We start from the raw sequence: 27,555 nt of genomic DNA, 5'->3' as shown, positions 1-27,555 counted from the left end.
GGCCCGCTTTGGGCTCTTCTCTCAGGCCTCTCCCCTCAACGGCCGGATCTGAGACCGCGGGGCTGAGCCGGGTCCGTCCTGTCCGGCGGGTCTTTCATTGTCTCCACAGCCACAGCCGGGCCTCGGCTGGGGAGCCCGTGACGCAATCGCCGACTCGGGCTCTAGCGGAACTCCGCTTGAAAAAGCCCGCTGCCCTCTACGTGAAAAGGCTCCAGGCCACCGCTACTGCTTGGAGCTCAGAAAATGCGGTCGCAGACCCGCCTCTGGGCCAAAGAGGGACGCGCCTTAAAAGCGTCACTTCCGGACATGCGCACATACCTCCTTGCGCACGGGACTCCAACTCCCAGAAATCGCTGCGCCCTGTTGCAAACCGATGGCTTTTTCTCGCTCTAGGTACAAGGCTGTGACCCACACACCTTCGTGGACCGTATTTCCTTCGTGACCGTATTTCCTAGGTAGGCTTCCGGCTGTTCCTGCTCCCAGAATGTGTTTCCCGTCACGCTGTGTTGTACATGCCATGCAGAGGTCCAGCCACCGAATCGAATGATTCGGTCGTCTTGGATAAGGAAGCAACTTGGCCGCTAAGGCTCCGGGAGCGGTGTTTTTAGCGCAGGCGCTGATTCGCATCGTCGGTGAGCGCCTGGTTTCTCCTCAATGATTTGAAGGCCCAGGACTGCGGCTCAGCGAGGTCCTCTCGCTAGTCCTTCAGCTCAGGGCCCAACCCCAGCCACCTTCACTGGTCTTCGTGAGCCCTACGTAGAGTTTGGGGGCGGGGGATTAAAGGAAGTGAGGGCCCCCTCAGTGTGAACAGGGCAGTCACAGGTTGGCTTGGAACACTCAAAGTATCCATCAGCAGGAGGGAACGTCTTTCAGTAATTTCAGGGGCAGGAGCACACTTAATAGAGTTCGACCAGAATTATGGAGGGAGGAGTTTCCTGAATAGGCCCTTGGAGGCTTCTGTGCTGCCAAAGGGGATATTTCAAAGTGGGCTTCCTCAGAGTATTGATGAAAATTTCCCACAAGCCTGTTGATCTTCACTAATCAAGCAATTTTGTAATGGTCAATTTAGTTTTAGAGACATTTTTTGACGTTAAGGAGATAAGAATGTATTACTTGGGCAGCAGAGTTTGGGGGTCCTGAACCTCTTTCCGTTTTGTCTCTGTCCCTCTTAATCACCGGTGGTAGTGTCTTTCCCAATACTAACTTTGTGGGGTCTTCTATGAACTTACTGGGATTCACTCCATGAGACAACTGACACCCACATATCTCTTTGAGATAAGCCCTTCTCTACCTCAGGCTTTCAGTGTCATATCTTTTTGGCTTTTCCTAGTGTTGATGTCATTCTTAAGAATACTGAAGTGGTTTGCCGTTCCCTTCTCCAGTGGACCGTTTTGTTAGAACTCTCCTCCATGACCCGTCCATCTTGGATAGCCCTACACGCAATGGCTCATAGTTTCTTTGAGTTAGACAAGGCTGTGATCCATGTGACCAGTCCATGGGGTCGCAAAGAGCCAGACACTACTGAGCAAGTAAACTGAACTGAACCTTAGGCTTGTGTGATTTTTAGGCTTACAACTTTGGAGATCAGAAGGCTGAGATGGATCTCCCTGGGATAAAATCAAGTTATTTTCCGGGCTATGTTCCTTCTGGAAACTCTAGGCAGAGAGTCTCTTTCATTGCTTTTTCCAGCTTCCAGAGGCTGCCTGCATTTCTGGGCTAGTGGACTCTTCTAGCTGATGTGTTCTGCCCATGCCAGAGGCTAAGTAGGTGCTAAACCCCTAATAGCCACTGGGGGGTAGCAGAGGGTTTCCTGCCTTAGTCTTGCAAACCCACCTGTAGCCACTGGGAGGTAGCAGAGTGCTTCAGGTCTCTGTTTAGTCGCTCAGTCCTGCCTGACTCTTTGGGATCCCATGGACTGCAGGACGCCAGGCTTCCCTGTTCTTCACTATCTCCCGGAGTTGGCTCAAGGTCAAGTCCATTGAGTCGGTGATGCCATCGAGCCATCTCATCCTGTTGCCCCCCTTCTCCTGCCCTCAAATCTGTCCCAGCATCAGGGTCTTTTCCAGTGAGTCCGCTCTTCACATCAGGTAGCCAGCCACAGTATTAGGTCTTCAGCTTCAGCATCAGTCCTAATGAATACTCAGGGTTGATTTCCTTTAGGACTAACTGGTTTGGTCTCCTTGCTGCCCAAGGGACTCTCAAGAGTCTTCTCCAACATCACACTTTGAAAGCATCAGTTCTTTGGCGCTCAGCTTTCTTAATGGTCAAACTCTCACATCCATTCATGACTACTGGAAAAATCATCAGTCATTGCTCAGTCGTGTCTGACTCTTTGCAACCCCATGGACTGCAGCATGCCAAGGCTCCCTGACCATCACCAACTCCCGGAGTTTACTCACTCATGTCCACAGAGTCGGTGATGCCATCCAACCATCTCATCCTCTGTTGTCCCCTTCTCCTCTCGCCTTCACTTTTCCCCAGCATCAGAGTCTTTTCAAATGAGTCAGCTCTTCACATCAGGTGGCCACAGGATTGGAGTTTCAGCTTCAACATCAGTCCTTCCAATGAACATTCAGGATTGATTTCCTTTAGGATGGACTGGTTGGATCTCCTTGCAGTCCAAAGGACTCTCAAGAGTCTTTTCCAACACCACAGTTCGAAAGCATCAGTTCTTCGGCATTCAGGTTTCCTTATAGTCCAACTCTCACATCATAGGTTTGACTACATGGACCTTTATTGGCAGTGATGTCGATTCTGCTGTGTCCACTGCATGGTGTTAGGGAATTTCTTGCCTTAGGTTCTTAAAAGCCAGGATCCTCCTGAAAATTGTTCTGGGGGTGCTAGTGGGTGATGGGATGGATGTTGGTTGGCAGCACACTTTTCTATCCCAGGCTAGGTAAAGCACAGCTTCTTCTGCACCTGTCCTCTGGGGACATTTCATCCTGCCCCACTTCTCCATGGACGTGTGCCGGATGGTCCTGGACTAGGTTCCTGTGGCAGATACAGGACTGTCAGCTGGGGTTGCCTTAGTCCCTGAAGCATCTTGTGCTGTCATGGGAAGGCCTCAAGGAATGTAAGGGGACCTCTGAAGAGTGCGTGTGTCCATAGTCCTTGGTACTATAAGTAGGTGCTTGTAGCAATCAGAGGTTGCTGAGGGAATAGGGTAAAAAATAAAGAGAAAAACTTACAAAGACTTCAAATATTCTCCTATGAAGCATCCTTTGAGCCTCATATGCCGCTTTTCTTCTCATCTCCACCACAGCCTCCTACCCTCACCCGCACGGTCTCAAACCACCACACGAAACTGATTTGAGCACTTATTCAGTGCCATCCTCGCATCTAAGTGCTTTACATGATCATCTCCTTTCATCCTCGTAACAATCCCACAAGGGAGGTAGCATCATTGTGCCCATTTTACAGATGGATAAACTGAGGTTAAGGGAGGTTAAGTGACTTGTTCAGCTCTCTCCACTGCTCTGCCCTGGACCACTCCACGCTTCCATTGCCCTTCTCTCCAGTCTCATTTGGTCTCATTTAAACTTAATGTGTCAAGATGGGCACATGATGGGGGCTGCACAACCTGAATAAAGGGAATAAAACAGGTTCTGGAACAAAAAGACCCCTTGTGTGTAGTGATTCTGGAAAGAGCGTATGTCGGGGGAGAGATCTTTAAAGACAGAACCAAATTCTAAACAGCGGTTCTGTTTGGAAAGGTGCAGGTGTGAATTTTTTTTATTTATCTGAATAAAGTAGTTAATATAGAATAGTGCCTAGCAGATGGTTAACTGCTATAAAAATAATTATATTAAAGAAATCAGTGTTTTCTAATTTTCCTATAATAAACGTGTATTATACAACAGACAATATAAGTAATTTGAAAAAGACTTCTGGCTCCATTAAAGTTAATATGAAGAGAGGAATATTTTTCTGCAGGAGGAACTCAATCAAATTTGCTGACTAATGGTTCAGGGGGCTGAACCCGAGGAAGGAGTCAGAAATGACCTCCAAGTGCCAAAGGCAAGCCTGGCTGACCACGAGGAAGCTGATCCACAGATGTTCTTGGCAAGACTCAGTTCGTGGGAGGCCTGCTTTTATGGCAGGGGCAAGAAAATGCCCTTCTTGACTGCAGCCCACACAAAGAGCTCATGACCTGATTTTCTGAGTCAAATATTTATTTGGCAAAGTTCCTCTCTGATACTGCAGCCACATGAGAGGAGAAACCACAGGCTATCACCCAGTCACCAAAGCGTCTCCGAAAACCAGGAACCAAGAGCCCCTCCTCCTCCGCTGTCACGTTCGTGTCATGATGGAGCCGGCGTATGGAGGACTGACCACAGGACAGCGAAGTGTCTCCAAGATGTTCCTCCTCCCGAATCACAGGGTAGCAGTAGAAACTGGACCCAGCAGCTGGGAACCTTGTCCCCACGCTTCACTGGGCAGGAGGGAGGGACCCCAGAGGACAAGGCTCCGAGAGGCTGCTGTCCTGGCTCCTGACTCCCTGGGGACAGCCAGGGGTTCCAGGATCCCAGCTGAGGCTCGGTTTGGAGTCACAGGTAGGCTCCATCCCCTCCAAGGCTGAAAGCTGGTCCAGCAAGGAGGGGCAGTCACTCACAGGAAGAAGCTGTCATCGCCCCTCAAAATGGGCTGTGATTTGCTCCAAAGTCTTCCCTTTGGTCTCAGGGACACAGGCCAGAGTGAAAAGGACACCGAAGATGCAGAAGGCAGAGGCCAGCCAGAAAGCACCGTAGGGCCTGAGCACCTCCTGCGAAGACAGGGGCGAGGCGTGAAATGCCGCGGGAGCCCTCCTGGGTCAGGAGCCCTCCTGGGCCCAGGAGCCGAGGCCCCACCCCGCCACACCCAGGCTCAGGGATGTGGAGGAGGGCCTGGTGGGCTGTCCAGAAGCCCAGCTGAGCACTGTCCAAGCATGTGGATGGTGTGCGGTGGGGACACTGAGCTCACTGTGACAAAGTGACTGCCCCCAGGTCAGAGGCCCACCATCAAGTGACAGCTGGCCTCCCATCCCCAGGGTCTGACTCCAGGGCCTAGAGACTTCCCTCTCCACTTGGTCTGGCCCTGCCCTCTGTGGTCCCTGCAGCCTTAGGAGTCTCTCTCCTTGGTACCGGAGGAAACGGGTGAGCTCTCAGTGGGTGGTGATGGGGCCGTGTGCACACATGGGGATACTCAGGGCCCATGAGCCGAGGGGAGAGGCAGCAGTGGCCCAGGGTCACAGGCGGTGCACCCTCCCCACCCAGCCCCTGTGTCATCCCAACTGCCAGAAGCAAAGGCCGCCCGCTTCCAGCTCCTCTGCCTCGGGCACCTGGCCACCCCGCCCCTCCCTCCTTGAAGCCTTTTTCTTGGCCTCTCAGTGATGGCCAGATCACTCTTAGGTCCCTTGCCGCCATCCCCTCCTTGACTGTCGGTCCCCTCCAAGCTCCTGGAAGTCACCTCCCCTCCAGGGCTTTGCTCTGGTCTTCCTGATGAGCTCCCTGGAGCAGTGCAGGCCCTGCGGGGTCCCGGCCAGCCCCAAGCATTCACGCCAATCATGACCGGCCTCCTCTTGCCCCAGCCCAGCCTGCTGGTGGTTCATCATCCCACCACTGGCCGCTGTCGTGCCAGCCCTTGTCAGAAACGGGTCCCTGTCCATCTCATTCACTGCTGCTCTGGCGCCCTAAACAGGCCTGGACGTGGCAGGTATCAGGAGCCCTGGGGGGAGCGGGGGGAGAACGACTGAACAGACGGCTTGACTGTCTGCACCAGAGCGCTGCCCGCATTGGACCGGAGGCCTTGAGGCCGGGACCATGTGTGCATCAGCCCATCTGCCAGCTGGTGGCAAAATGCAGAACCGAACTGATGCTCCCATCAGCTCTAAGAGGGAGGCACTGTCCCCCTTCTCCGCTTTGAGCCAAGGAAGCTGGATCAGAGAAAGGGAAGCAGCACACCCAAGGTCACACAGCGGGAAGTGGCCAAGGTGGGGACGGGCCAGGCCTGCTGACTCCAAAGGTGGAGGTTCTCACGCAGCCTTGCTTCCCAAAGTCCCCAAAGTCCAGGGGGGAGGTCAGTCCTGCTGTCCTTCCACCTCGACAGCTGGGAGGCTCCCCAGTCGTCCCCAGACAGCCTGGGTTCCTTGCCTGCCCCAACCCGTCTGCTTCCCTGCACCCCCAACTAGGATGGGGTCGCAGGCTGGTGGGGCTTCAGCCTGCAGGCAAGGCCGCCAACCCCGAGTCTGTCACAAGAGTAATCCTGAAAAGCACTTTTCTGCCGGCTGTGGCAGGGGGAGCCCGTCAGGGCCTGCACTCACCATGAGACTGCTGAACTCTTTGGTCACCAGAAAGGCCATGAACCAGTTGGTGAGGACGCAGACGCCGGTGGCCACGCCCTTGACATGCAGAGGGAAGATCTCAGACATGAGGAGCCACGGGATGGGCCCCCAGCCCACAGCGAAGCCTGCAAGGGCAGGAAAGGCCTCAGGTCCACGGGGCCGGGCGGCGCTCGGCTCGCCGAAGACCGCCCAGGCTAAAGTGGGGCCCGGATTCAGCCTGGGGACTCAGGTCACTCCCCTCACTCCTGACGCGTCAGGCCTTGGCTCTACAGAACAGCACAGGAACGGGGCCTGCTCGGAGGGCACTTGTGGGGATGACGTGAAAGGAGCAGAGTGGGGCTGAGCCGGTGCCCGGCACACGGTCAGAGCTGTAAACCCAGGGGTAAGGCTGAGCAGGCCGGGACTCCTGGGAGCCACGGGAACCTGGCAGCGACAGGGTGGCCCCCTCAACCTCCCCTCAGCACCCCACTCACCGGCGATGAAGAGGCACATGCTGCCCACTGCCAGCCAGGCCAGCCCCACGTTGGTATCGGCGGGCTCCATGGAGACGAGCGCCGGGAGGTCCACGTGGGAGGAGTTGCTGGGGCCGCCCTCGGTCAGCTTGAAGTAGGCACCAAAGGCGCTGGTGCTGAACACCATGACCACACCTGCGGGTGGAGGGCAGCGGTCGGCAGGGCAGTGGGAGGGCATGAGGCGGCAGACCACAGCCTGGGCACGGAGCTGTCAGGGGACTGGCGGTCAGTGCATGGTGTCCCCAGCAGGCGGCCTGGGCTCCTCCATGAGGGGCAGTGAGCGGAGCCCCACCGGGGCACCCTCGTCCCAGCCTGGTCCTCCCAGTCCTGGCTTGGCCCTCACAACTCAGTCAACCCCAAGAAGCTTCTGGAAGCAGACCCTCCCTGGCTTTGAGGAAGAAGGAGCAACCACCAGCAGCCAGGCCCACTTCCCCAGCAGCACCGAGGGCCCAGATACCCACGAGGAGCCTCCCTCGCATTGTGTGCTGATCCTCGCCTTGGCCTGCCACCACCTCCACCTCCGTTTCAGAGGGGAAGCCGGCTCAGGTAGTTACTTGCCCAGAGAGGGCCCAGGCTTCAGGGCCTCTTCACCCCCAGGCCGTCAGTTTCCTCACTGTTAACCGGGCCCTGGAGGGGCCTACTCCTAGGTTCTGCCGAGGTCAAGGCATGCCGCAGCAGAGCAGTGAGCGCAGGCCTGGCCTGGAGCCAGCGCTCCCCTGAAGTCCTGCCCGTGCCCTTGGGGACACTCAGCCCTTGTTCTCCTCCACAACGTGGTGACCTCAGCAACAGCCCTCCAGCCTGTGGTGGGAGGCTGGCCTGGGCCTCCAGTCCTGCAGAGGGCAGAGCCATCCCCGTGGGGCCTTACCGGACAAGGTCAACAGCAGCCTTCGCCCAGCTCTGTCCATGATCAGGGCCGCTGTGGCAGTGAACAGCACCTGGATGACGCCCACGACGACTGAGGCCAGGCTGCTGTCCTGGGGAGACAGGCCAGGAGGGTCAGGCAGACACCCTGGGACCGGACCCCACCCACACTGTCTCCGGGTGAGGCAGGCAGGCGTAGAGGCCTCTTTACCTTGAACTTAGCCTCCTCAAAGATGGTCTCCGCATAGAACATGACGGCATTGACGCCTGACAGCTGCTGGAAGGCCATCAGGGAGATGCCGATGATGAAGGGCTTGTAGACACCAGGACGCCGCAGCTGGGCCACGTGGAAGTCCTGCTCAGATGGACACCGGGCATCAGGGCTTCTCTTTACTTCTCCTGAGGGCACCCCGGCTCTGAGCTCCCTCCCATCCTGGGGCCTGCTGGAGCGAGGGAGCCTCTGCATTTTGTCCCAGCCCCACCTGTAGCCTCTGCTTCAGGTCCCAGCATCACTGTAGCCTCCCCATTAGTAAGGTGACAGGATCCTCCCCTCCTCATGTCCCTTCCTGATTTGCTAGGGGATCCACAGAGATGCTCTATGAGCAGAGAACCCAGGGTACCCGAGTCCTACCAGCCTTGGGTCTGGGTCTGGGCCAAGTACCTTCCCTGGCCCCATTGATCCTTACCACCACTGCCAGGCACGTGCTATGACCCCACTTTACCAGGGAAGAAACTCAGGTTAAAGATGGGACGGTCACACAGCAGGTAAGGGGCAGAGACTCAACATTCTCCCTGGCCCTACAGCTCCCTGTTTCAAAATTCCGAGTCCTCCAGTCCCCACCTGCATTCTTCTCTGACATGGCCCAGCCCTTCTCTTCCAGGGACAGGGAGATTGGGGCTCAGACTTGGGTCTGGCCAAGTAGTGGTCCACAGGACATCACTCCCAAGTCCACGGGCCCTCATGTGTACACGTGTGTGACCACACATGTGTGGAGCTGCGGTGCCGCTCTGTGTTGACCTCAGGGGCGATTCTCCCGGGTCCCCCTCCCCGCGCGCTGGCTCCCAGCCCCTCACCTGGTGCTGAGCCCCAAGGGGAGGCTCCTCCCAACCCTGGGCATAGCCCCACAGGAACTGCATGGCGGCCATGGCCTCCTGGCGCTTGTGCTGAGACAGCAGGAAGCGAGGGGTCTCAGGCATGAAACACATGAGCAGCAGCATGAAGGAGGGGGGCACACAGCCCAGCACGGCCAGCCAGCGCCACTCGAGCACCCAGCCTGAGGGTGGGGCGGAGAGATGTCAGAGTGGTGTGAGCCAGCCCGGATCTTCTCGGGGAGCGCCTGCCTCCTGCCAACCCAGGGACTCTGCTCAAAGGTGGGGACCCTAGTGTCTTTGCAGGACTCCCCAGGGTTTGTCATTGATGTTGTCGTTTTATTGCTAAGTGTGGAAACGAGGCGGGGGGGCGTATATCAGTGAAGGTTTATGCAGCCACTAAACAAAGGTGCTCGCTCTGTACTGCCGAGATATACGTGATATACGGCACCAGGGGTCTGACAAGGAGGGGCGGCAAGAGACCATGTGTGCACAGGCCTCCACCCGGTGGATGGACTGAGAAGCAGGCAAGGCTGGCTCCTCCGGGAAGAAGGGGGACAGAGAGGAAGGGGGCATTTTTCACTGAAAAACGTCAATCAGAACTCATAGAAGCTGAGCAGTTAAAGTGTGGCTTATGATGACCTGGAGGAAATCCTATAGATGTAACTACACCCACGTGACCCTGAGTATCAGTGTCTACACAGTGGCTTTCGGACACTGCTGGCCCCACAAGGCAGCTAGACTGCGGCCAGGACTCTGAATGACAGTCAGGATGCTAAGTGGGCAGAAAGGAAAGACCACGGACCTGCATGTTGTCCACTCTGAGGAACCAGAGGACACATGCCCCGGGCCCCGCCACTGCCCATCTGGCCCCAAACCCCCATTCCCACATGGTTCTCAGGCCATCCTTTGACAATTCTTATCGGGCCTGCTGCTGGGCACTTTTTACAGCATCAGTTAATTTAATCCCTCAGCAGCCTTGGACTAGGTAAAGTTAATCTCCACGTGAAGACAGGGAACCTGAGGCTCCCAGGGGCAGTTGACTAGGCCAAGATCACACAGCTAATAAGTGGCATATTCCCCTAATCCAGGGCTGTCAGATATGAAGCCTGCCTTTCCTCTACCCCAGTTCATTCCAGGGTGCCTCTGGAAGCTTCCTCTTGTTTCTGGAAGCTTCCTCATGCTGGCTCCAGCTGACCCTCGGGTTCTCTGGAACCTGCCGCCTTCAGGCTGCAAATCCAGTACTGATTCTGAGGGAGACACACATTTGCGCCCTCCAAGCTCTCAGGCTAAAGACTTTCCTTCCAGCCCCAGAATCCTAGCTGGTCACCGCACAGGGAGCTACTGCTCTAACTCGTCAGCCCTCCCTACACTCCTAGAATGGGCTTCTGCTCTGGGGAGATGAGACATCACCTTCTCCAGCTCTCCTCAGAATACTGTCTCAAGACCCACATGACCCAGGGTTCTCAGGGAAGTGGTCTGGGAATGTGGCATCTTGGGCAGTGGCTGTGTGACCTTGGGCAAGTCCCCTGACCTCTCTGAACTTCAGTTTCTACATCTGTAAGATAGTCAAACATCCATGAACAGTCACAAGAGATAATAAGAAAACCATACCTGCCAGGTAGGCTAGGAGGATGCCTGTGACTACCATCAGCTGCACACAGGAGCCGAGCAGCCCTCGCACCTCAGGGTAGGCAATTTCAGAGATATAGACCTGTTGGTAATTAAGACGAGAGTGTACATGGGGTCCAGGAGTTCTTAAAACTGAAAAGTCTCAGCCATTCAGAGCTGAGGAGAGTCTCGACTGGGGTACTTGCAGGCCCAGGGGACCCCTAACTGCAGGTGCCTGGACATCAGAGCTCCCTACCATGTAATCCACAGCACATGTTTGAAGGGTACATATGTGGACACTGTGTGTGTGTGGGGGGGGTGTGGCACAGAGCTTTTCACACTTTCATTTAATTGTATACCCTTGACAAAAAGCAAATTCTAACATAGTAGGTGTGTAGAGCTTCCCTGGTGGCCCAGTGGTAGAGAATCTACCTGCCACGCAGGAGATACAGGCTCCATCCCTGGGTGGGGAAGCACCCCTGGAGAAGAAAATGGCAACCCACTCCAGTATTCCTCCCTGGGAAATCCCACGGACAGAGGAGCCTGGTGTGATATAGTCTGTGGGGTCACAAAGAGTCAGATACGAGACTTGGCAACTAAACAACAACAGATGTGTGGTGGGCCCACAATTCCGCCTGTCTAACCACCTCCAGGAGACACACAGCTGCTGACCCAAGGACCACACTTTGGGTGGAGCCCTTGGAGTGAAAGCAGGAACTCTCTGCCTCAGTCACCACCAGTGACTGCCACAGCTTCCTCTGGGCTCAGGAGCCAGAAAGCGCTTGCCCACGCTTCTGTGTTATTCCATATCTTATGTCCACGACTAAGTCAGGTGTGTTTTTGCGCAGTAAAAAAAAAACACCAAAAAAATCCAGATATAAAATCCAACCTAGCTGCTGCCTATTATCCAGCAGATGCAGTTGAAATGAATGGTAGGTGCAAAGGGAGGGATTCTGAGCTACTGCTTTTAGTCTTGATTGGTTAGGGTGTGGGTGGTGGTGGATCACTCAAGCCCACGACCAGGAGCAGGTCACAGGACACCCAGCAATCCCAGCTGCCAGGGTCCAAGTCCTTCCACCCGCCATGCCAGGGCCAGGGCCGTGTGTGTAGGCTCTTGTGTAGGCATGGCCTGAGCTAACACCGTCATTCCCACCTTAAGGGCTCACAGAGGTGCTCTGCCCAGGGCTGCAGTTTCACCCAGACGTGTCCAGCTCCAAAGGCAGCCTGGGCAGTGCTGGGTCAGGAGGTGGTGAGAGAAGAGCAGGGGGAACGCCTGGAGGGCCGCTTTCTGAGCAGTGAAGGGGCGCACCAGGTCCCAACAGCCTCTGCCCCTTGGGACAAACCACAGTGGGATTTTCCTGCTGAACTGTAGCCACTGGTCTGAAGGCCAAGGGGGATCTAAGCCATCGTGTGAGGCTTCTGTTGACCATCCACAGAGGGCACTTCATTTGTAGACCCAAAGAGAGGCCCTGTTAAGTGCCACCACCCAGGGTTCAAGAAGTAGCATCACCACTGACTTTGTGCTTAAACCAAGGACTTGTGGCTCAGCTGGTAAACAATCCGCCTGCAATGAGGGAGACCTGAGTTCGATCCCTGGGTTGGGAAGATCCCCTTGGAGAAGGGAAAGGCTACCCACTCCAGCATTCTGGCCTGGAGAATTCCATGGACTACAGTCCATGGGGTCGCAAAGAGTCCGACACGACTGAGCGACTTTCACTTCACGTTCCTTTAAGCTTCATCTGTAACCAGGGATGGATAACAACAGTTCTTTCCAAGGCCCCATGGGAGTGTAAGGAAGATGGAGCAGGGGAGGGGCATGGTGTCAGGCACTCAAGAGGCCGCAGCCAGGGAGAGAATCAGGCCCCGAGTTCGGCCCCCTCCCCTGGGTCCCAGGGCGCCAGACTGGGGGGAAACACACTCACCGGGGCCACGAGCGAGGCAATGCCGCAGGCCAGGCCGGTGAGCAGGCGGCCTCCGAGCAGCATCCACAGGTTCTGAGCCGCGGTGATGACGGCGAAGCCGGCCACGAAGGGCAAGGCGCAGAGGACTAGGCTCAGCTTGCGCCCCGCGCGGTCCAGGAGCCAGCCGCCCAGCACGCCCCCGGCCGCGGCGCCCAGGGTCACGATGGCCTGGGGGCGGGGAGACCGCCGGCTGAGGGAGGGGGCGCCGGGGGCCCGCGGCCCAACCTCGCCCTCCACCCCACCCTCAGCCGCTGCGGGGGCAGGGGAGACGGGCGACCCCTCTCAGGGGAACCGGGACATACTCGGCGGAGGGTCTCCGTGCCCGCCCGAAGCCAGGCAGCGCGGGGAGGGTCCTGGCACACGTCTTAGGGGTGGGCGAAGTAGGGTCCCAGGAGGGCAGGAGGGTGAGCCCGAGGCCTCACCCCGAACCAGGAGGCTGCGTCTTCGTCGAGGTGCGGGGCCGGGGGCGCGGCGCGCCTCAGGCTCGGGATGGCCGGGGAGCTGTAGCCGAGGGCGAAGCCGAAGCTGAGCGGTCCCAGGGCAGCGGCGAAGGCAGCGAGGAAGACGCGGCGGCCGCGGGGAGCGCTGCGGAGACAGGGGCGGTCGGTGAGCCGCAAGGCCTGGGCGCAGCGGATGGGGTGAGGCCGCGCCAGCGGACCCGGGATCCCCCTACCGCTCACCTGCCGCCGGGCGGCCGTAGGAGCGGCTGGGTCTCCTCTTGGTCCTCAGGCGTCATGTCCGCGATCAACGCTTGCTTTTAGGGCTCTGACGCCTTGAACTGCCACGGGTCCCGCGAGTGCGGCCAGCACCGGCGTTTCAGCCAGGGCAACCAACAGACGGTGAGGAGCGGCTCCAGGCCGGGGTAAGGGAGCAGCCAATGGGAACGCAAGGCGGGGTTAGCTTCTGCTCTAGGTGCCGCCCTTCAAGTGAAAGCGGACCAATGGAAGGAAAGAACCTGAGGGGTCTCTCACTGGAACCGTCCCCAGGACCGCCATCCAATGTATAGGCAGGGGAGGAGCTTGTATATGGCGGGGGCTCACACAGCCACCCAATAGGAGGGTGATGCGAGCTCGAAGGCGGGGTCATCTAAGAAACCGCGACCCACGCTGGCCAATGAGAGTGGAGGGTGAGGATTACATTTGCGCCGGGAACCGCCTCTTAATCTAGCTTCCACCAATGCAGCTAGGAAGCCGAACGGAGGCGGGGCACGTGGGTGGCGTCCGGGACTGCCCTCCCTCTCTTTGCGCAGCGCCGCTGACCTCCCTGGTTAGCGTCTGCAGTAACTGCTCAGCGTTAACCTCTGCTCTGAGGCGTGGGCAGCTCTGCCCACAGAGAGCCGCAGGGTGGAAGGTCTCCAAACACCGGTTATGGGCTGGTCTGTTCTCGGATCAGCTGTGTTTTGGGAGGCGTGGTCCTGGACGCCGCAGCCCAACTCCTGTGCTTGTTAAGACTTGGAGTGAGGGCGGGAGAGCCAAGGTTGCTGACTGCTACGGAGCCACAGACCGATGACGACCACGACCTTCGGGTACTGAGAACCCGTGTTGGGCGGGGTCCCCCATGCCGCATAGCTGTGACTGATCTGGCCCTAAATGGTGAGCCCCATGGTCTCTGTTAAATTCCGCTCACTTCACAGGTAATCCTGACTTTGGAATCTTCATCTTAATACTACACCTCCCAATTTTGAGTCCCCTGCGGATGTTAATAGCGTCTCTCTACGTGTGTGCACCGTGGTCATTGGTGGAGGTGAGTATGAAGAAGTCAGGGCGCTGTAGAACGTCGCGATTTGTATGCCACATTCCCTGGGTGCAGGCAGCTGCGGTGGAGTGCTGTGTAATTCTGTCAAGAACCAGGACTAAGAGAGTAACAGGCTTAGCTTCTAATCCCTCTCTGGGCCTCTTTCTCTTCTTCTCTAAGTGGAAATGATAGTATCTATCATTGCAGGAGGGTTTGTTGTAGGGGCAAAGTGAAAAGACCAAGTACATTCCAGATAACTCAAATATTAGGCAGTATAATTAGTGCAGTCACCAGATTGTATTATCTTTCAAGACATAGGCAACCATCCCTCGGTTCTTCCTCGGTGTCTTGTGCTCCAATCGTAAATTCTTATTACAGCGCTAATCATTGCTTGTGATTCACCTGTCTACTTCTCTCCCTTCCCCAATGGACATGATCTTCTGCTCCAGACAGTGGGTACTGGATGTTTGCAGAGGGGATGGATGCTTCAGATTCCAAGGGCAAACTGCTGCTGCTAGACAGTTTACTTGGCAGTTCAGCCTGAGGGTATGCAGAGAGGCTTCTGTAGACATGGTGATCAGTGAGCCTAGCTAAGGCCAGTCAGCCCTCCAAGCCATGCGTGTGCACTAAGTCGCTTCAGTTGTGTCCAACTCTTTCCAACCCCACGGACTGTAGCCTGCCAGGCTCCTCTGTCCATGGGATTCTTCAGGCAAGACTACTGGAGTGGCCGCCAAGCCATGAACTGTTGCAAACCTGCTCCTGCCCTCTGGCTGGTCATCTCCCTCCCCATGAGTGTGCAGCATTCACTTGGCCTTTGTAAGCAGACATTGCTGCCAGAGCAGACTCCCGCCTTCCTTTTATAAGCTAAGTCCATCAAACTGTTTAGTAGTGCCCACCCCTTGCCCATTCTACATCCACTCCTCAGATCTGTGACTCTTGCAAATCATGGGGTGGCTCTGATGCTGCCAGTCTCTTTGGAAGAATGGTCTAAATAGCCCTTGGTTTTTCAATTCCAGGCTGAGAAGCAAGAAACTTCAGGGGAAAGAAAAAGATGACAGGAAAAACACACATACAAGCTCATGAGGCTTACAAATTATTTTAACACAAAAAACACCAGCCAGATCCAGCTGACACAAGGCACTCAGCCTGGCTCTGTAGGGTGGACAGGGGACAGGGCACAGTTCTGGGGTCAGAGAACTCACAGGTTCAAATCACTACCCCCTTTTGAACCTCAGTTTCCTTATTTGAAAAGCAAACATAGTAAAACCCAATCCATAAAGCTTTGGGTGAGGTCAAGATACAGCATGTAGTTGATCTTGTGTTTTCCCCTCTTATATGAAAAGGGCATAACAAAACACAAAAGAGCAGGAGCACTGAATGCTGCAAAGACTGTGAGGAGACTCCTTTGGTTATGGACCCCACCTGGGTACACTGAAAAAGCACTGTTTTTAGCACTCTGACCTCCTGCCTTCTGCTGAAGGGGACCAGGCAGCCTTCAGCTCAGATGTATCATGTGGGACTCTCTGAGCCACAGGTGGAGAGGAGAGCTCTCCCCACAGTATGCAAGGCCCACAAGGAGGTAGGGTCTGAGATCTATCAGATGGAGTCATGTCCAGCACAGACCTCTGCAGTAAGCGAGAAGACCTGCAGAAGAACTCCTCAGAGCCACTTCAACCGGGGAAACGACCTCGTTTCTTTTGATGGGTAATATAGGCAAGACAAGATATAATAAAATGGAATCGGTTAGACTAAAGCCAAAAGTAAGTTATCTTCTTTACACAGATTAAAAAGTTTACAATTGTCAGTGAAACTCAGTTTTCCTCCTTTGATCTCCCCTGGCTAGAGACTGATATCTCACTGTTTCCTTCAAACTTGGCCAAACTCACATTTTCTTCTCTCTTTGAGGATGGAGCAACAGAAGGTGGATACATGATAAGAGGAAGGCTACTCATTTGATTCATGTGAGAGAGCAAAGCAGACCAGAACAAGAGGAGGGAATTTGAGAATGATAATTTTGAGGATGAAGTGTAACTGTTTCTAGGTTGTATGATTTCACAGTAACAATAAAACAAAACAAAATCTTGAGACTCTTAACAGGCTCCTATACCTTATTTTTTTTTTTTTTTTGTGAGACACAAGGAGAAAGAAGCAGGAGTTTCTAAGATCTAAAAATTCAGCTTTTCTCAAAAGTCTATAGGCAGGAATGCAGCTGGTTCCAATCACAGTGAACTGAAACAGCAACAGGGGCCAGAGGTGCAGAAAGAAAACTTATTTATAATACATTTTTAAAGCAATGGCTTTTCTTTATCTCAATAAAAGAAACAAATTATGTGACAAAACAAAACTGTAATGAAAAAATAACTTTTCCATCTAAGTATATAAAATATAAGAGAAGGTTGCAGTAAATAAGAATGAATATTTTTGATTTATTCAAAGTTTCAATCTAAAACCTCAATGAAATCTACCACCTTTATTACAAGGGAACTGATGGTTCCTGAACAGAAAGAAATAAAGGTCAAGAAAGATGGCACCGGACATTGGAGAGTGACCCAAACAGGCCAAGGGTGCAGAAGGTTTGGTCCAATAGATCATGGACAGGCTAAAAGCCACATTTTGTTGAGAAATGATGTCAGAACTGGCTAAAGAGTATAAACCTCTGTAAGAAAATTAAACATGGCAAACTCGATTGGGACTCTGTTTACTTCAAGTCAATCATGTCTTCATCCGAGAAAGCGGTGAGCTGAAAGGGGCAGCTGCCCCAGACAGGGCTGCCTTCTTGCTCGGCCACAGGGTCTGGGTCGGAGCTGGTCGACTGGTAACGCCCATTGGGATTGGCTTCGGAAGTGGAAGGACTTTCTAGGGAGCTCGATGTGATCCTAGAGGAGAAAAGTCACAGTGAACAGATCCTGGGGTGCACCACTGAGCTGGCTACTCTGTTTCCTCCTCCCCTAAATGCGAAAGCCTGTCTTTCCCACCCCCCACCATTGTGAGGGAGAGGTGGGCACGTGCAGGTGGGTGATGCCCGCCCCAACAGAGCTTGTGTTCTGCAGGCAGACTGTCCGATCTCCTGGGTTGTTACGGGTTTTAAAGGCCACTTATATGAGATACCTAGAATAGTCAAATTCATGGAGTCAGAAAGTAGATGCCATTGGTATTGTACATTGGTAGATGCCAGGGGCTGGGGTAGGGCTATGGGGTGGGCAGATGGGGAATCAGTGGTTAATGGGGACAGAGTTGCAGTTTAGGAACGTGAAACATTCAGGAGACGGATGGTGGTGGAAGTTGCACAACAATGTGAATGTACTTGGTGCTGCTGAACTGTACAGTTAAATGTGGTTAAAATAGTATGTTTTATATTATCACCATTAGAAAAAAGAAAAAAAATGGGAAAAAAGAAAGGTCAGTGGTGACACATATGTGTTTGTGAGGCAAATTGGGATAAACCCTCCCCTGGCTCCCCATGGCCTGAGGACAAGGCTGAAACACCTGTCCACAGGCCCACAGGCCCCACCCTGCTGACCCCTCTGGCCTCCTCCCAGCCCATCATTGCCCTCTATTTTCTCCTGCACTCAGGATGCTCACACTCTTGACACCTGCAAAACCAGTTTGACCAGGTTTTGATTCAGGGAGTTCCTCCGTTCACCAAGGACTCATGTAGCCTTGTAAAAGCCCGAGGTCCAGCCTCTGGTTGTTCTTGACCTCACCTCCTTATCTGTGCCAAGCTGACCCACTTACTTCCTTCTCTCTCTCTTCAGGGCTTTTGCCCCTGCTGGTTCAGCTGCCAGAAGGGCTGTTCCCCCAGCTCCTTCTCATTCAGAGCTCAGCTCCATGCCACTTCCTCCAAGAAGCCTTCCTTGACTCCCAGCCCCCACCTCAAGTAGACCTTCTATCCACCCCACCCCCATCACTTTGTTTTAAACTTCCTTGCAGTGCTGGTCACGAAAGGAAGTGATAGCAATTGCTTACTTGTTCACAGGTTTATTGTCTGTTTCTCCAGACTAAAATGTGAAGTCCATGAGGGTAGGGGCCTGGTCACACGGTAGGAGCTCAGTGAAAGTGTTGGATTAAAGCCTGAGTGAGTGCCTTCCTCTCTGGGCCAGGCTAATGGTTGCTTGATTTATGAGATTTGGCTCAGCCTTTCCTGATGTTTGGGACCCCTCTACCCCAGGCGTGGAATGAATGGCACACCTCATTCTTCTGTATCACCTGCTGCCCTGGAATGGTATAGTTCTCTATAATTCTGGGGAAGGTTGGCCTTCCCCACCAGCCCATGAGCCCCTGAAGTTCAGCTCCATGTCCCCAGCTCAGTGCCAGGTGCTCTAAGAATTTGTGTTGCCTGAATGAATGGAACCTGAACACAGGCCCCCTTGGCCTCCACAGAGAAGCAGGCAAGGTGTTTTATGAGGGACACAGAGAACCTCAGGGGACAAATCAGTGGGATTCAACAAATATTCATAGAAGTGTGATATTGAATGGCCATCCAGAAAGGACCCACCAGAAGTACTGGAGAGCACTTTTGTTTTAAAAAAGTCTCTGTCAATTTGGTGAGTAAAAGACGTCTCTGTATTTCAGTGTGCATTTGTTGGGTTGCTAGTGAGGTTGCCCCTTTGCCTGGGCCCCTTCCTGGCAGGCTGTGCTCTCTGGGGGTCCTCAGAGAGGATATGGCCGCTGACCCTCTGCTGCAGCTGGCCCAAGGGGCTGGCCCACGCACCGTCACCCAGCAGAAGGGGCCTTGTGGCTGTCCCACGACTTGAGGGGCCACCACCCTGAGCAGGGGCCACGTCCCTCTTTACCTGTCACTGCTAGTGGACCGCACCGTCCCTGGCTTGGGGCCTCCTTGGTTTTCTTCCAGCCGCTTCCGGGCCTTTGACTTGGGCTTTGGTGCTCCTTCTGACCTGGATCCACCGTCATCAGAGAGGCCTGGATGGGAGGGGAGAATCACAGGTCAGAGGGTCATTACCATCAGACTGCCAAGAGACAGGAAATGCCCTTTTTCTCCTGGTTGGGTATTGGTACATTACGGGGATGGAGGCAGGAAGAATGATGATAAAAGTCTGTATTTTTAAGTAATTGATTTTCTCATTGTCTTGTTGGTAAAAGGTCTTTTGTTTCTGATTAGAACGAATATATGTATTGGGAAAAAATGACTCAGAAGAGTTTAACGAAGGAAAGAAAATCTACAGTCCTACCACTGGAAATTGTAATTCGCCAACTCAGAGGTCCAATTTCTGAAAAGCACAGTGGTTTATACAACAATAGTTGGCAAGATCAAGCTTTCTTAGGGAATAATGGGTTAAAAATAGCAATACATACATTTGAAAAGCTCAGTGAAAGGGACCAACTTCAAGAGCCAACCGATTTTGCCAGTGTCAAGGTTGCCCTGTCAGGGGATCTGAATCCCCTTCTCCAGCTGGTCAGGAGACTTGGCCAGAGGACAGGTGTGTGTCCTTGTAGTTTTACACCATGCAGATGCCAATTCAAGTTTTAAACCAGTTTTTACTGTTTTGCCATAATGCCTCCATTTTTCCTCATTTTGTTTTCACAACTCTGAACAAAAACCTTTACAACAGTCTAGCCTCTTGACGATTATCATGGTGCTCTTTATGTCTCTGGTCTGGTCTCTCACCTGTGAACTGACAGGAGGGCATAGCAGGGACCTGACATTGCTCCCATCCCCACAGACCTGCCTCCTGGCCCAGGGGCTTCGAGAGGGGATGACTGAACTGCACCACAAATATGCAAAAAAGGGAACAAAAATATGCAGAAAATCCCAGACAGATTTACATTTTGGATATATAAGTATGAAATGTTATCTGAGAGCTGCAGGCTGTAAGCCCTTCTAGACACTTTTCTAGGATTATACCTATTTAGATTACTTATATTTAAAGAACTGTTATCAGACTAGACAGACTGTTTTACAAACTGCCTCCCCACCTGCCCTTCATATGGTTTGCACACTTTCTATACCAATAAGTCTAGATTGACACATCATTGTTGGGCAGACTGTACAGTATTCCTTGGTGTGGGTGCAAGTTTATAATTTCTTTATAAATCCCTTATGATAGGGCTCTTTGCATTTGAGGATAATTAATATCCATAAATGGGCTTCCCAAGAGGCACAGTGGTAAAGAATCCCCCTGCCAATGCAGGAGACGCAGGTTTAACCCCTGGGTTGGGATGGTCCCCTGGGGGAGGAAACGGCAGCCTGCTCCAGTATTTTTACCTGGAAAATTCCATGGACACAAGAGCCTGGTGGGCTACAGTCCATGGAGTCACAAAAAGTCAGACATGACTAAGCACAACCAATATGCGCAGATAAAATCAGCGGGTATCTTTACAAACATCACAAACACGAGAATGGACAGCCATTACCCAGCAGCTCCCTGCGGGTCCTGCTTGCTATTTCTTTGATCTCCATGCGGGACAGGGACAAGGAGTGAGTGACAGGAATGGCCGCGATGCCAATGCCGATGGAGGTGGGTGGGGTGATGACCTTGGAGACTAAGGGCGATTTCAGAGGCCGCTCGATGCTTCTGCCCACCAGGTTTCTGAGTGGAATCTTGTACAGATTTTTGGACTGAATTTCACCTGAAATAAGTGTTCAAAAAGAACATTAGGACTTTAAGAAGAGCTCATGTTATTCATGAGAGAATATTTCCTGGTTCCTCAACATAATTAGCATTAGCATAAAAGAAGAATTTATGTCACAGGCTGACGCCCCCCCCCCCCCGCCCCCGCCCCGCCAAGTTTCATTAGGGGCAATAAAGTGGTGGCACTCGCTGGCTCTGTCCTCTAACGGCATCCTGTTCATGGGTGAACGGGACAAAACACACCCACTCCTGGTTATGCGTGGGCAGGAGAAAGGAGGTGGCAAGAAAGGCACAGCTGTCCTGCTCGGGAGCTCTGAGCTCTCCTGGCAGCGAGCCATAAAGACGACTCATGTGGTGAGAAGTTAGGAAAAGCGTGAGGCAGTAACCACAGCAAAGGTTTGTGGGGTTCAAGGGCGAAGCCAGACGGAGTGAAAGCTGGGTGCTGAGTAATGTGTGGGTTTTATGATGATATCCTTTTAGCTATGAAATTCTATTATATCCTTAACATTCCTGAAGGGAGGATAACTTGCTGGGGCCAACTGCAGTCTCTTTAACCCTCAACTTCCTTCTCCCCTTTGAAACAAGTGTTTTCCTAATGGGAATTGTTTGGGGGTGGGGATTATCACAAGGTTTCTTAAGAATGCAACCACACTGCAAGTTTTTTTGTGGCTTCAAACAGTAATCACTGTTTGTTTCCTTCAACAGTAATCACATGTCAGTATTTGACAATGAACTACAGGGGCTTCCCTGGTGGCTCAGACAGCAAAGAATCTGCCTGCAATGTAGGAGACTTGGGTTCAATCCCTGGGTCAGGAAGATTCCCTGAAGACAGGAATGGCAACCCACTCCAATATTCTTGTTTGGAGAATTCCATGGACAGAGAAGCCTGGCAGGCTATGGCCTATGGGGTTGCAAAGAGTCGGACATGACTAAGCTACTAACACTTTCACCTTTCAGAGAAATCAGAACGGATCAAAAATGTCTATCATAAGACAGTAAAAACTAGACTTCACCTTCCCCCAGGGAAGAAGGAAACACTGGAGTATCTCGGCTTGGGGGTGTCTGAGGAGAATTGTGGGCACTGGCCCCCTTGGAGCTGCCTCCGGATGAGACCTCGTTCGCTGATGCAGTTGCTGTGAAGTAGATATCCGACTGGAGAGAAAGAGAAGGCGTTTCTGAGGTGTGTAGTTTTAAGGGCCTTGCACCCACCAGCCCTCCTGTCATCACTGCACAGACCCCCAGCTGTCCCACGGGGTCTGCGGTGCAGGAAGGAGCCAGGGAGGTGGCTGCCAGCTCTGGGCTCAGAAGGCTCCTGAGGGCTCAGTTCTCCCTTCTTATCTACTTGTTGACACAAAATAGAAAATAGTCAATTTCCCACACGCCTTCCACAAATACAGACACAATACACTTCCCTGAAAGGGAGCTTGGGCACCAGAGGTTAGAACTGGGGAAGGTTTGGAATCTAGTTATGTCTATGTCCCCGGTGGGGACATGGGTCCTCACTCACGATTCAGTAAATACTCAAGCCCACCCGCGATGGGTCAGCTCTGGGGCAATGGCGCTGGTGTGTGGCTGGTGGTGGGCGGCTCCTGTGGACTCAGGGTACTGAGTTTCAGGGGTCTTGCAAGCTGGCTGGTAAACACGGCCATTATTCAATTTAAATTGTGTTAAAAGAACAAAGGAACTAAATGTCAAAATTCAACCATTCCTCATTATTTTACTACACTGACAATTCTCCATACTCTTGAGGTAATTTATACAGTGTCTGTGTGTATGTGTGTTGGGGGGGAGATTGTGTAATAGTGGCTCCTAATGCATGTGCTGAGGTGTCACACGGGAAGCTTGAGATCAATCATGGTGGGACTATTTACACTGTGGAAATCGGCAAATGCTATAAACCAGAGGTTGATTTGTTGTTTTGTTGATGGTCTGGACTTCAAGTGATGGAGAAAACATTAATAATGAAGATTAAAATTAACAGTATGTTGTCCAGTGCTGAAATTGAAAGAAGTTTTAGTTTAATGACTTGTATGAGGGTGAAAAATAGTTTAATAGATCACATGTCAGATTTAATGACAACAAACTTGGAAAAAGAATGAACGGGTTAAGATATAATTCCAGCTGTAAAATTGTGGTTGAACTGCAGCCAGAGGTTGGCTATAGATAAAGGAAAATCAGTGAAAATTAAGAGTGGGACATGACCGAGTGACTAATTCTTCTTCTTAGTGAAAACAAAAGTGTTTTATGAGAGCCAATTGGCTAAATGGACTTTGAGATAAAAGGCATTGTATATTTTATTTTTAGTTATAAATTGTAAGCTATTTATGTTTTTATAATCAGTAAAATTTAAATTTTAAAACATTTTAATCAGAGGCTTGCTCTACAATGTTGTGTTGGTTTCTGCTGTACAACAATGTGAATCGGCCACAGGCACACACGCGGCCCCTCCTTCTAGAGCCATCCTCCCACCCTCCCCCATCCCACCTTCCAGGTCGTCGCAGAGCACCAGGCTGAGCTCGCTGTGTTATACGGCACCTTCCCACTAGCTCGCTGTGTCTCACACGGTAACGTATCCATGTCAGTGCGGCTCTCTGACTTCATCCGGCCCTCACCTTTCTCCGCTGTGTGCACAAGGCTGTTCTCTATGTCTGCCCTACTCCTGCCCTGCGAATAGGTTCATTGGTGCCATTTTTCTAGGTTCCATATATAGGTGTTAATACACGATATTACTAGTAAAACTTATAATCAACTGATGTCCATATATATATACAAGTGTGTGTATACACGCATACCCGTTTTCCAAAGATTAGTGGTTGCACACTTACCAGCACTCTACTAGCACTACGTTAGTGCAGAAGATGCTAGGGTATGTCCTCACAGAACTGTCAGTGTGGGGGTGGGGAGTATGCAGCCTCCCACCACCAAATGTGATGCCCGTTAGGATGGAGCACCAGCTGGCCTGGCAAGGCCACGGAGAGGGTGTGGGGTGACCCGGAGGAGGGAACCAGAACAAGACCCGGTGGGTTATGCGCCTGCAGTAGAAGACACCTGGGAAGATCTTTGTTCCTGCATCCCTCGGTTTTGCTCACATTGTCACTAGGCATGAATCCGTCTGTCAGTCATGTATGCGGGACACAAGTTCAAATTGAAGACAGACAGCAGCAAAGGAAGAAAGCACTACCTCAAGCTCTTAACTGTTCTAGCCTCGGACTGTCCTTCTGTGACCAGCAACCCAGGCTCACATGGAGGATTTCCGTTTTTGGCTGAGCACTGCTCCCCTGCTACCCCCAGCAGCGATGACTCTGAGCGCTAAGGAGGGGTGTTTTGCAGCCCAAGGTGCTTTGAACCCACATAGGAAAACTCAACCCAGGACTGTTTCCAGCTTTCTCATCTCAACACACATATGGTGCTGTCATCATCAGTCTCGCCCCAAATGTGTCCTCGCCCGCCTGAGACCTCGTGGTGCTGGGGGCACCCGAAGCCCCTCAGACAGAAATAAACCCCAGCTCTACTCACCCTGGAGGCCACGAGCTGTAGCTGAGGCACGACGGCCGTGTGGACCAGGTTCCCGTTCACCACCAGGCGGATCTCCATGGAGTCGGTGGTGAAGGCCAGCAGGTAGGGGAACGCACAGACTGCAAGGCAGCGGGGTGTCAGCACCCAGCCCGGGCTGCGGCTGGGGAGCTGCTGGGGCCCTCTCACACCCAGCTTGCTTCTCTGGCGGCGCCCAGCTCTCCCCTTCCTCCTCTGTGTCTGTTCCTTCGGGGGCGCGTGTCCCCTTGTTCTAGGAGAGCCTCCCTCAGCCACTGAGCACCTGCCCGTGGAGGAGTGCACTGTCCCGGCTTCCCCCACTGCAGTTCTCCACCTCATCTTCTGGGCACACTGCCCATCCAGGTCCCCAGGACCTTCCCTCTGTGGTCCAGACATGCCCTCTGCCCACGTGCCTTCTGTCCAGGAACCTGGCCTTTACTCCTTCATTCCCTGTCCCTGAGTCACCCTCCCCTACGCTCCTCCTGTGTGTGTCTGGGCGGGGGCTGCGTCTTGTTCCTGCTCGCCTGGTTTCATCTGTGACTCTTCCTACTGCTCCCACGCCTCTAGCCTTGATCTGTCCAGTGGGTCCCCAGTGCTGTGGCTCAGACCTGAGACCCATTTCTAACCCTCCCCTCTCTGTCTTACCATAACTAATCTGCACCCGAGCCAACCCAGTCCTCCCAGTACCTGGCTCCACCCCTCTGCTCTTCAGTTAAAACTCTATCATGTTTACCTATCAACAAATGCTTCTACTTTGAGGACAATAATGTTAATATATGTGGCTCTGATGTGACTCTCGCCAGGCAGATTGTCCAGCTGTGGATCCTGAACCACAGAAACGAAGCACCACCACGCATGTCCTGACATTTCAGTGGCAGGTCAAGTACCAGGGTTTCTGTGACTCTAGACTTTCAAGCTTCAGAATGTATAAGAAGGCTGCTTGAGTGCATTATGCTTCTCTCCCAAGTCAGTCAGAGGTTCAAGGATGGAATCTTTCTAAATTCTCATATTTTAGAAGTCAGAAAGTGAGGCCCAGAAATGAAAGGGTACTGCAAGATACCCAAGTACTGAAAACTGATATTTAATTGCTCGCAAAGGCTTACATCCTCAGGCACTGAGGAGACCTGGAAGGAACAGTGGGAGACAATAGTCCCCGAAGGGGAGCAAAATGAAAAACAGTTACAGAAGAAGAAGACTGTTTACACTCATTATACTCAGAGAATTCATGGAAAATCTAGCGGTAAGCCAGCGCTCACATAGGATGGAACAGTTCAGATGAGTCTTTCTGGGGGAAGACCAGGATGACAAAAGGTTTCCTTACCAATCGCACAGGGAGCCTGGTTCCAACAGAACTGGAAATCTGACGCAGAGGGTTGAACCAAAAAAGAGCCACCATTAAATGGGCAAACCTTTTTGTAGATGCAACTGTCTGCAACGAAACAACAGCGACTTATTTTTGTTAGAGACGACACTCAGGCAACTCATCAGATAAATGAGACACAGGCCACAAGAAGAGCATCCTATCTACCTGTTCTTTCTGAAAGCCAGCACAACCACTGCCATGCTGCCAGATTCTCAGGGGCAGGAGGCAGTCAGAGCCAGAGTAATATTTCTGCCACATGTCATAGCTTCCATTTTGGGAGAATTTACTATGTGCCAGGTGCCGAGCTTTAAAACATTTTCCCATTTAACCTGTACGAACTTATGAAGTAGATGCTGTTATTATGCTCATTTTGCAGATGAGAGAATCAAGGCAAGGGGCGGTGAAGTAGCTTGTCCACGGCCTCACAAGTCCTGCATGGGGGACAGTACTGGTTGGTTTGCAGACAAGAAGGGGCACTTGATGGCACCCCTGGATGGAGGAAGCTCTCCTACAGGGGATCATTCCCCAAACCTCAATCAGCAGGACATATGTGGTGGGACTCATACACTCCCAGAAACATTTTATAATGAAAACTTGAAGCCATATGCCTGTATGCCAGCATTAGAGTAAGGCCAGGGTAATTCAATTATCAGGTTCTTGGCCTGCTCTGAGCTCTAAACACAAGTCCAGGTGGTTCAGACCCTCATAGAGTGAAAAAGTTCACCAAGAAACCAGTTCAGTTCAGTCGCTCAGTCGTGTCCAACTCTTTGTGATCCCATGGGCTGCAGCATGCCAGGCCTCCCTGTCCATCACCAACTCCTAGAGTTTGCTCAAACAAATGTCCGTCCAGTCAGTGATGCCATCCAACCATCTCATCCTCTGTCATCCCCTTCTCCTCTTGCCTTCAATCTTTCCCAACATCAGAGTCTTTTCAAATGAGTCAGTTTGTCGAACCAGGCGGCCAAAGGATTGGAGCTTCAGCTTCAGCATCAGTCCTTCCAATGAATATTCAGGACTGATTTCCTTTAGGATAGACTGGTTGGATCTCCCTGCAGTTCGAGGGACTCTCAAGAGTCTTCTCCAACACCACAGTTCAAAAGCATCAATTCTTTGGCTCTCAGCTTTTTTTATGGTCCAACTCTCACATCCACACAAACGGAAAAACAAAGGCCCCCTTTATTCCAAAAGCCTGCCACATTTTAGCCATGCAAACTAGTTTTTCAATTATTTTTAAAAACAGCTTTACTGAGATATAATTTATATACCATAAATTCATCCATTTTAAGCATTCAAGTCAATGAACTGTAGTCTGTTTATAGAGTTGAATAACATCACCACAATCTGATTTGATAACATTTTCATCACCCTAATGAGAAACTTCAGGCCCATGAAGCAGTCTCTCCCTGTTCCTAGTGTCAGAATTAACAGCTGTGGCCCCTCTGTGAGAGGGGAGAAGTCACAGAGCCAGAGCTGCTGCGGAGGCCTTCAGCGTGGGGCCAGGCTGGGGCGGTGGCCGCGGCCATCTGAAGCCCTGCCTGTCTATCCCTTTCGGAGCATCCTGCAGGGCTCAGGCGGAGGAGGCAATGGCACCCCACTCCAGTACTCTTGCCTGGAAAATCCCATGGACGGAGGAGCCTGGTAGGCTGCAGTCCATGGGGTCGCTAGCAGTCAGACACGACTGAGCGACTTCACTTTCACTTTTCACTTTCATGCACTGGAGAAGGAAATGGCAACCCACTCCAGTGTTCTTGCCTGGAGAATCCCAGGGACTGGGGAGCCTGGTGGGCTGCCGTCTATGGGGTCGCACAGAGTCAGATACGACTGAAGCAACTTAGCAGCAGCAGCAGCAGGGCTCAGGGGCTCTTTTGATGAGACCCCTGTGCCTTGTAAAGCAGTTTCCTTATGCTGTTTTATCATAGTTCTTCTAACAGAGTGAGTTATTAGGACAGAAATTCTTATCAGCGTCAGTTTTTGGTTTTGCTAC

General features: G+C 52.5%; 2 protein-coding genes and 1 long non-coding RNA gene across 6 annotated transcripts in view; 1 reads left to right on the top strand and 2 right to left on the bottom strand.

The window, feature by feature from the left end:
* Nucleotides 1-54: 54 nt before the first annotated feature.
* On the bottom strand, nucleotides 55-13,426 carry SLC2A8 (solute carrier family 2 member 8). 4 transcript variants are annotated; one of them, XM_061433565.1, is made up of 10 exons: nucleotides 13,034-13,411; nucleotides 12,776-12,938; nucleotides 12,315-12,521; nucleotides 10,396-10,495; nucleotides 8,767-8,966; nucleotides 7,904-8,047; nucleotides 7,697-7,805; nucleotides 6,793-6,966; nucleotides 6,299-6,444; nucleotides 55-3,150 (listed from the first exon to the last, which is right to left on the bottom strand). In XM_061433565.1, the coding sequence occupies exons 1-10, from the start codon at nucleotides 13,087-13,089 to the stop codon at nucleotides 3,118-3,120; spliced, it is 1,332 nt and encodes a 443-aa protein (XP_061289549.1). In that variant the 5' UTR covers nucleotides 13,090-13,411; the 3' UTR covers nucleotides 55-3,117. The 4 variants fall into 4 exon arrangements, with proteins under 4 accessions (XP_061289549.1, XP_061289548.1, XP_061289550.1 ...); XM_061433564.1 differs by lacking the exon at nucleotides 55-3,150 and adding an exon at nucleotides 4,155-4,762 and having other exon boundaries at nucleotides 13,034-13,392; XM_061433566.1 differs by lacking the exons at nucleotides 55-3,150; nucleotides 13,034-13,411 and adding an exon at nucleotides 4,155-4,762 and having other exon boundaries at nucleotides 12,656-12,868.
* Nucleotides 13,427-13,492: 66 nt separating this feature from the next.
* On the top strand, nucleotides 13,493-16,181 carry LOC133257559 (uncharacterized). The gene is made up of 3 exons (XR_009739600.1): nucleotides 13,493-13,878; nucleotides 13,987-14,096; nucleotides 15,993-16,181. It is a non-coding gene; the product is annotated as an uncharacterized LOC133257559 (long non-coding RNA).
* GARNL3 (GTPase activating Rap/RanGAP domain like 3) overlaps nucleotides 15,168-27,555 on the bottom strand; it is a 166,175-nt gene continuing 153,787 nt past the window's right edge. Inside the window, exons 25-30 of the mRNA XM_061433539.1 lie at nucleotides 25,530-25,637; nucleotides 24,194-24,312; nucleotides 21,691-21,829; nucleotides 20,460-20,675; nucleotides 18,881-19,007; nucleotides 15,168-16,963 (exon numbers count right to left, since the gene is read on the bottom strand). Of these exons, the coding sequence (XP_061289523.1) occupies nucleotides 16,786-16,963; nucleotides 18,881-19,007; nucleotides 20,460-20,675; nucleotides 21,691-21,829; nucleotides 24,194-24,312; nucleotides 25,530-25,637 (887 nt within the window). The 3' untranslated portion in view covers nucleotides 15,168-16,785. The remainder of the gene's footprint in view (nucleotides 16,964-18,880; nucleotides 19,008-20,459; nucleotides 20,676-21,690; nucleotides 21,830-24,193; nucleotides 24,313-25,529; nucleotides 25,638-27,555) is intronic.

This window comes from Bos javanicus, chromosome 11 (assembly GCF_032452875.1).
Source record: "Bos javanicus breed banteng chromosome 11, ARS-OSU_banteng_1.0, whole genome shotgun sequence".
Lineage (NCBI taxonomy): Eukaryota > Metazoa > Chordata > Mammalia > Artiodactyla > Bovidae > Bos > Bos javanicus.
This window is presented reverse-complemented; position numbering and strand designations above follow the sequence as displayed.

What these genes read in the sequence shown, in the direction of transcription:
- SLC2A8 (XM_061433564.1), bottom strand. Translation starts at nt 13,089, where the DNA reads ATGACGCCTGAGGACCAAGAGGAGACCCAGCCGCTCCTACGGCCGCCC. An exon ending in CTACGGCCGCCCGGCGGCAG is followed by an intron (nt 12,939 to 13,033) that starts GTGAGCGGTAGG and finishes CTGTCTCCGCAG; the next exon opens with CGCTCCCCGCGGCCGCCGCG. An exon ending in TTGCCTCGCTCGTGGCCCCG is followed by an intron (nt 10,496 to 12,314) that starts GTGAGTGTGTTT and finishes AATTACCAACAG; the next exon opens with GTCTATATCTCTGAAATTGC.